This window comes from Charadrius vociferus, unplaced genomic scaffold (genome assembly GCF_000708025.1).
Source record: "Charadrius vociferus isolate BGI_N301 unplaced genomic scaffold, ASM70802v2 scaffold1, whole genome shotgun sequence".
NCBI lineage: Eukaryota > Metazoa > Chordata > Aves > Charadriiformes > Charadriidae > Charadrius > Charadrius vociferus.
Genome location: NW_009647680.1, coordinates 9,836,967 through 9,845,415, shown reverse-complemented (window position 1 = coordinate 9,845,415; position 8,449 = coordinate 9,836,967). Strand labels below are relative to the sequence as shown.

Sequence of the window (8,449 nt, the reverse complement as noted above, 5' to 3'; positions counted from 1 at the left end):
CCTACATATTCCAGAACAGTTCTCAAATCTAATTCTCTGAATTGTCTGAACTGTCTATACTTCAAAAGCCAAGAAACTAGCGTTCTCAGCACAAGAGTACGGGTATGTTCATGCTGTGTTCAAGGGCTCAAACACCACTTAACAGAAGACCCTGCTTATTATACTAGATAACAGCAGTGAAGATTTCCATCAGCTCCTGATTACCTAGAGAAACGGGGGGGCTTAGGAAGTAAGGTGTAAAGATATACATATGCCATGCTCTAAGAATACGTGAAGCTGTTCTGGAGAAAAGAAAGAGCGGGATGCTGTTATTGATGGAGCACAGAGATTCCCGACGGGTCAGTCCACACGGCCCAGTGTCATCCAGACATCCAAGATGCAGAAGCAGCACACACAAGAGACAGTAGGTCAGCTCTGCTGGCGGGCCATACTGACTGTATACGATCCAGGCTGAAGAAATCACCACCTGGATGTTGTTTTATACATCTGTAGCCAGTGCCTCAGGTCTTTTTCTTTTTAAGGCTATTTCTCCTATAGGTTTCCAAGGACCTTATCTGATATACGAGAGTGCGTGTGGATGTTTACTCACAAACCCTACTGGGCATAAGCTGGCTTATGCTGAGACCAGTAAGATGCATTAGTATCCATCATGTGGTTAAACTGCAACTGAGAAGTCAAGCCTGAAAAATCGAAAGCTAGCTGACTAAGGTTTTCTTCCAGTCTTCTGCTAAAGTGTATAGTGAATAGCATATGCCAGGAACTGTTGTTTGTACTTGAGATTTCAATGCAGGTTTCAAGGAGCTCTTTACAGAGCACACCGAGGGACACACGGCGTAAGTACTGCTCAGATTCACTGGAGAGATGCTGAAGGTTTTGAAGGGGAGAGTGCCACTTTCATTAGCACCAGCCAAACACGTTTATGCATTTCCTAGCAATACAGGAATACACTCAAATGGGGGCTGTGTTTGCACCTTTATCTTCCCTTACGTCTGCTGAGCAAACCCTGATGCTTGGGTAGACTCCACCCAACATCTAATGCTTGGGTAGACTCCGTGCAACATCTACCTGGCTCACACAAGGCGAGAGGAGCTGCAACTTCAGTTGAGGGCAGGGAGCACAGCTCAGGGAGGAGGAGGAAGTTCTGGTACCAATCCTGCATAGACATTTGGAGTGCCCACCTGCATGATGTCTTGGAGGCTTTTGGTGAAGGATAGCTCAGCCTCCACCATATAGAACTCCGCCAGGTGCCGGCGACTCTGTGAGTTTTCCGCTCGGAACGTCGGGCCGAAGGTGAACACATGGGTAAAAGCCCTGTAAGGCAATAAGAAATAGGTAGGTCAGACCCAGCGCACAAGCGAGTCTGTTAGACGTAAAGCCTTTACTTCTCTCACAGGATCGAGAAGCACTTATGTTTCCATTTCATCTTTGACCAGAGAGGGGTTATTCACACCTCTCCATAACTCAGGGAGGTTGCACAAACCTCCTGCTTAGCTTTCACTGAACGCCATTCGTGCTCAGGACACTTTTTGTAGCTGTGTGGGAATAAAAAAATGACATTCTGCAGAAGCAGATCACTGGTGAAGCACCCAAACATCGCACCAGTCAGGCTCCCCTCATCCAAGTCTCTTCAGATTTGTTTGGCTGCAAGGTCTGACCTTTATGGGTGCTGTGACACCCCAGAGCCCAACAGAGGTGAGAGGGTCCTGCCGCTGGAGTTGCTGGGCTGGTGTTAGCACTGAAAGGTGGCCGGTGAAGCCCAGCAGGAAGATTGTACGGTGTACAGCTTGCAGTCCCCCTCTAGTGGCAAGACCAAAGTTCATTGCTGAAAGAGCCTTTGAGATGAAGAACTGGGCTCCTTCCAGACAGCTAAATTTGTTTCAGCTAAAAGGGGTCCCTACTGCAGAGAACACATCTGGGATATCATTTTATGCCGAAGCAACCAATGCATTTCCTACTATGAAACTATTTCTCCAGCAACCTTCTGGGGAGTCTATTTAAACACATCCTCTCTTGTTCTGCAGTCACGTCATGCTGCGTTCACAGGATACAAAAGCATTCTTGATTCTCCACTTCCTTTGTAAGAATCCTTCCTATCAAACAGCAACACACCTTTAAAAGTTTTATTTTTACCGTGGGGAAGCTGCACTCCAAGCAACACCTTTTACACTGTGGGCTATGAGCACTTGGGCTCCTGGACATCCTCAGGCCATTCCCGAATGGTTGTTTCCTCCCATGCTGCATGGGAAGCAAACCATGACTGGGGAGACAGCGAGCTGCTTCAGTAAAACCATGGACTGCTGCTCTCTTTGGTACATCTTTAACTTGACATTATTTTTAGCTGTAGACAGCACGTAGGAGAAAAAGAACCCGATCACTAGATAAGCAGCACAGTTTAACACTCATGAAGGGATGCATGCTAATTGCTCGCGTTGCCATTTGACTTGCATCTCGCTCTGCAAGCTTTCAACTTAAAGAGGATGTTCGCTGAAGTTTCTGCACAGGCTAATTTTGTTAAACTGCAGTTTAAATAAACAACGCTACAAAAAGCAGCCTTTTCCCTTTGCCCCTTATGGAGGCATCTGCACTGCAAATAAAGGAACACACACATTCCGCTTCACTCATCTGTTCCCTCATGCCACACGACGGTTAAAGGTTACGATTCAGAGAAACAAGACTTTCTTTTTCCTTGAGTTGGTAGTAGTAAACACACCAGAAGAAAGTTCCAGGTCAAGACTTTGAATACATAGCCTGCCTGTAGGTTTCTCTTCCCCACTGTCTCTGCTTTCTCTGCTCAAACAAATAAACTTTCTGTCTCTGCTTTGCTCTCATACCTGCACTCTCTCATACATGACCACAGCATCTACAACGCTAACCAGATTTTGCAGCAAACATCTTTCCTCAGACATCATTTTCAGCATGCTTCTTTTCCCTCTGCTGCCTTTCTCGCTTGATGCGATGTTACCGTAAACTTCTTCCATCACTTGATGATCCTCCTTCAAACTGCCCTTTGCAATAGTGTCTATAAAAACCTCAGCAATGTTTAGATAAGTGATGTACCAAGACTATTACTCACTGCACAGGTCAGTATTATCTCATCAGTTCCTTGCGCTCTCCCATCTGTAGCCATCTGTTGTCTTGGGTTATACAGAAATGCATGTTCTTCCTCACAAGGCCTTTTTGTTTTGGGTTTGGGTTTTTTTTTTTTCCATGTTCCTACAGCACCTGGCACAACAAGGTTTTGGATCCAAAGCCTCAACTGCTATAGCAATACAAACAACAAATATGAAACAATGAGTCACTCGGCCAAAATTGTGCAGTGTTTAAGGAAGAACTGGTCAAAAACTTCTGCTTGCCAGGCCGCGGAGGTTGGCCTGTAGTGGGAAACAGGAGACGTGGGCTCTTGTCCTACCTGTGCCCGTGTTTCAGGTTTTTGCTAAAACATTTCAATTTGGGGCTCTTCAGTTAAAGAAAGAATTTTCCCTAAATAAATTGGTTTAGTCACAAGTTCAGATTGTGACTGGGCCAGAACTGGACACGGGACAAAAATATTTTGAAAAGCTTGTAATTGCTGAAGTACCCACCCAGGACTGATGGGTTTGATGTGCAGGTCTCTAATTTCTCCCTAGCATGAAATCCTCAAAAAAGTAACACTTAAAACTAAAGCGTGATACCAGCTGGCTAGCAGGAGATCCTGTCCCACAGAGCAGCAGTCTGGCTTCAGCGAGACACACATTTCTCAGCTGTTGTCCAGGCACAGGCACTGAAACTTCACTAAGCGTAAGTTACTGCGGCACGTGACAGTCTCCAGCGATGCCGGCTGCTATGAGCACTTCAGGTTGTACTTCTTTCCTATTGAACAGCCGCCCAAGAATGAGGACTAGATACTTATCTTTCAAGGGGCTTTCTGGCTGCAAGAAACCTAAAAACAATAAAAAAAAATTTTAAAATCCTTGTTGCTCCAAGATGTCAACCGTGGTCAAACACTTCAGTCACAGATCGATTCCGTGCTGCAAGAATAAAGCCTCTCTGTGTCCGAGACAGAGCTTTTAGGAGGACAAGCGCAGCACAACTCCCACTGGAACTGATTTCAGTCTTTTCCCAGCTCTAGGCATCCTGCCGGGACCAGTCTTCTCCAATTTGTACACTGAGCACCACCTACGTTTACAAAACCAACCATTAGCCCTGCAACTCCATGGACTATCCTAAGGTGCCCAACAACAGCAGGATTTTTTAGCTTTGTGATAGCCCACAGAGAACGCAACATTACTGGTGTAGGGCTGAATTTGCCTGCCTGCTCTTTAGAAGGAAAAAAAGCCCCAAATCCACAGCTATGGGGAGGAATCATTCATATCTCAGGTTAATTGTAAAGGGAAAAGATAGATAAAGATAACTGTGAGAACTTCACCACGTTCCTGGGACGCCGGCAAAGGGAAACTAGCCAGATGTCACGCTGGCAAAGTGATCAAAGGAGCGCAGTAAACCCAAGTCAGCTGGTAACGACAACGCAGCACTGACCAGAGGCCTGGACACAAGAGAGAAAACCAGCTAAAAATATAGTCACTGTTATCAATTCTAAGTGTGAACAATTATTTCTCATCCAAGCATTCATACACTTTACCGTGCTCTGCCATTCAAGACATTAAGTAAATGCACGCTACACAAACCTGACCTTTATTTGGACTTCATCTGACATTAAAAAAAAACTTATTGGTGATTTGATACACTGCTGTATCACACCGAGCATGTATAAAGATACCAGAAAAGAGGGAGGGGAGCTGACTCTGCTCCAATTTCATGGTACCCTGGGCAAACCCAGTCATTCTCTTCTGTGTGCATTCAGCACCTAGCACAATGGAGCCTCAGTCCAGGGCTGTGACTCCTATGCTCTACGATGCAAATAATCAATCATTTAACATTCCCAGACCTCTGCAAGACTTCCAGCATTTAAAAATAACTTGAAAATTCTGGCTAAGTCTCCGCAAGTGCCTAGGTCAGTTGGGGTTGTGGGCATTCAAGAGTCCTTTTAAAAAAAAAAAAAAAAATGTAGTCCTAATTCCTCATCTCCAACAAAAGCACACACACAGGAGGGGGAAAAAAAAAAAAAAAGAAAGCAAAAAGCAAGTCCAATAATCTGTCGAGCCCTTTTCCTTAGCCATTACAGGCAGAGCAGTAATGTCTGTAACGCTGTCCTTGTACGTGCTACCAAAGAACACAAGAGAGGCTTTGAAATGAGTCCCTTTGCTTCACCCAGATCAGAGCTCTGGACAGCAAGCTCGAGTGCATTTACGCAGTTCACAGGCGCTGCCGGGGTCGACACCAGAAGAAGGCACAGAGCTGCTTAATTAAGCGCTCCCTTTCTGGGACTGTATTTCGCTCTGCCCAGTTCTCTGGGAAAAATCCGAGAGCTTAATGTGGAGGCCAAGAGAATACCCACAGCGCTCCCTTCGACACCCCGAAACGCCGCAAAACTCAAGGCCCCATCCTGCGAAATGCTGAGTTTGCTTGCCCCAGCCCAGCCACCAGCTTAGCCCTAGTACCTAATAGAGCTCAGCCACGTTCCAGGTACAGGCTCACCCGAGTCCCTTCGGAAGCAGGCAGCAGCGGTTGGGTGCGTTGCGGGAACACAGCCGTCCTCCGCATGAACCATCGCTTGGCGGAGGCTCATTCTTACACAGGCTGCATTTGTGCTCTCCACCCTACGGACACCCAAGAAAGCAGAAACTTCCTCCTTTTCACCCATATTTTACACACTACTAAAACCCTCTTCAGAAGCAGCTATGTTTCCCCCTTGGAGAGCTTTATGCCACGCAGAACGAAAGCTCATTTCATTTGAGCTCATTGACAATTCATTATTGAGACAGTGATAGAAACCAACAGAGAAGTATAAAGTATCCGTGCCCAAAGCTGCTTAAAATCATCCTTTTAATTAAACTCGGGCAATGTTTGTAGGCCTGAGCATCTCTGCCTAAGTGGCAATTTTTACACTGCGATCCAAATATAATTAATTGCGTTGATGGTTCCCAAGCCAGGAATGGATTGTGCTCCTTTTCTGAGCCAGGACTCCACGCTGCTACCGGGGTAATAAAGACTTATTTATGCTGTCGAACCAAGGGGATATAACTCTGAGCAAGGCCATTAATCAAGAAGATGCAATCCCTGCACTGTCAGCCCATGCCAAGGTCACACCACATGGCAGTGACACAGCCGGAGGCAGAAGCTGGTTGTTGTGACTCGGGGCTAAGCACTAAATCACACCAGCGCACACAGCTATTCATTTGTAGGGTGCCCTTGTTCTCACCCCCAAAAATACTACAGGGGTCTACATAAACACAAATACAGTGATTACTCGGACCACGTCTGCAGTGGAGTTAAGCTGGAAGGCGATTTGTGCCAAATTTTCAGCCCTGCTTAATGAACATAATGTGACCCTTCAATATAGTATGTTCCTCCCTTCCCCATCGTCCACCAACATCCCCCCCCGTACATACACACACTGAACTCTATATTGCAAGAAAATCTAGAAACAATAGCTTCAGACCCAAGGACAAAACAAAGCATGATGTCAGCAGAGGAGGAAAGGAGAGCAAGGTGACCCTAAAGCCCAAGAGCTTAGCTTTGTCAGCCACGTTGCCCTTTCCCTTAGGAAGGGAAGAAATTAATAAAGCGAGCCATCCAATTTAATTCCACTCTGTTCCAGCACGACCATATTCATTTTGAGCATGGAGGACCTGCCTGCTCCATCAAAATGAGCAGATGACTTTGCTCAGCTGCCAGGAGACACCAGCTGGCAGCAGTGCTTGACCCAAGCACGACTGGGATTGGTCAGGGATGCTGAAATTTGTATGTTGAATGAAGCTCTGGCCCGACACAAGAAACCACACGCGTACAGACATTCACCATTCAAACATACCGATTCAATGCCTCCAGGGTCTAGTTTTTGGAGGATCTGGAAACCCAGGGCTCCTAATGATGCTAGTGAGGTATGGGTGCCCAACAGTTTGGAGAAGAGGAAGAATGTTCTACATCCTTCAGTTGGGTAGACTGTATTAAAATGAAACCTCAGAGTTGGACAGAAGTACCTGTTTTTTAGCCTCGATGTAAAAACAATACTCCCATTAGTATTGTTTGGTGGTTTGGATTTTGCACAATGAAAATGTACATGTTTCTGTTGAAAAGGCGTCGGCGAATGAATTTTACCCGGAAAAAAAAGCAGAAGAAAAGGTTCTCAAAGATTCCTCATAGAACATGCCACTTCTGTCTGCCCTCCGAGGAAGCGCAGCTGAGAAAAAGCTGTTATCTCAAGAAGGGCTTTTCTAGCAGTACGTCGAGGCTTCGCCCTGGGCAGCAGAGCTGGTGTGCTGAGTGCTAAGGTTTCAATTCACGCTGCGACAAGATGGGACTGTATTTCCTTTTGTAAGCAGCCAAAAATAAACGCATAAATTAAAAAAAAAATGCTGTCTAAGTTCCCAGACGGGACTGCGAAGTGCCAAACTTCCTCCCCTCCTTCCCCAGCCACTCAGCCTGAAGCAACGCAGCAGTTTTCCTCACTGCAACCTCCAAAGAGCAGAGTCCTACCGTGCCCGCAGGGTCGCGTGCGCCCCAGCACCCTCCTGCCACGCTCCGGGACCGGCTCTCCCCGTGCCACGTCGGCTGCTCTGGCTTCAGCGGCAAGAAAAGGAGAAGATGGGCCAAGGATCCGCCCTGGGTCATTCACCTCTGCTTGAAAACAATCCAGGCACACTTGAATAATTAATAACGTGACCCATATACCCTAATTATCTGGCAAAGCACCCCACATTTTGTTTATTAAACCTCACAGCACACCTAGACACTGTATTGTTAGTTTACAGATGGCAGGAGAATAGGGGAAAAATCGAGACACAAAGGAAACAGTTACCCAGAGCCATACAACATCTTCTGCTCCAGGCTTAAAGATCTCATCAGCCTGGGTCCTCCACCCTTTTATGTGACACTATTGAACTTTATTCTTAATAGAGTCTTGTTTGTCCTAGTTTTGGTATTATTATTTCTAATTAAATTCAATAAAATGACTGATTAGCAATGATAATTCAAGCTGGGCTGATGAAAGCTGTTAGAGTAGTTAAGCATTTATTCAAATAACCATTTCCCATGCCCTAACACAGATCTTCCACAAAGGAGTGATATAAAATGTTTTTAATAAATCAGGGAGCAAAGACCTCTTTCAAAACTTAATCATCCCAGTGACTCCGACTCTAAGCCATCAAAATACATTACCAGCATGGAGGGAGGGAGCAATTGTGTTAAATCTTTTTCCCTTCAGAGTGGAAAAAACATGTGTTCTCCATAACCTGCATCATCTTAGCTTTGAAGAGGATTTTCCATTTTTTTTTTTTTTTTTTAAAATGAATCATAGAATGGTTTAAGTTGGAAAGGACCTTTAAGATCATCGAGTTCCAACCCCCCTCCC

The 8,449-nt window shown here is 45.6% G+C and overlaps 1 protein-coding gene across 1 annotated transcript in view; it reads right to left on the bottom strand.

Moving 5' to 3' along the window:
* The window catches only part of NARS2 (asparaginyl-tRNA synthetase 2, mitochondrial (putative)), a 27,972-nt gene extending 23,152 nt beyond the window's left edge, over positions 1-4,820 (bottom strand). The window contains exons 1-2 of the mRNA XM_009881210.1: positions 4,813-4,820; positions 1,179-1,311 (exon numbers count right to left, since the gene is read on the bottom strand). Of these exons, the coding sequence (XP_009879512.1) occupies positions 1,179-1,311; positions 4,813-4,820 (141 nt within the window). The remainder of the gene's footprint in view (positions 1-1,178; positions 1,312-4,812) is intronic.
* Positions 4,821-8,449: the final 3,629 nt, after the last annotated feature.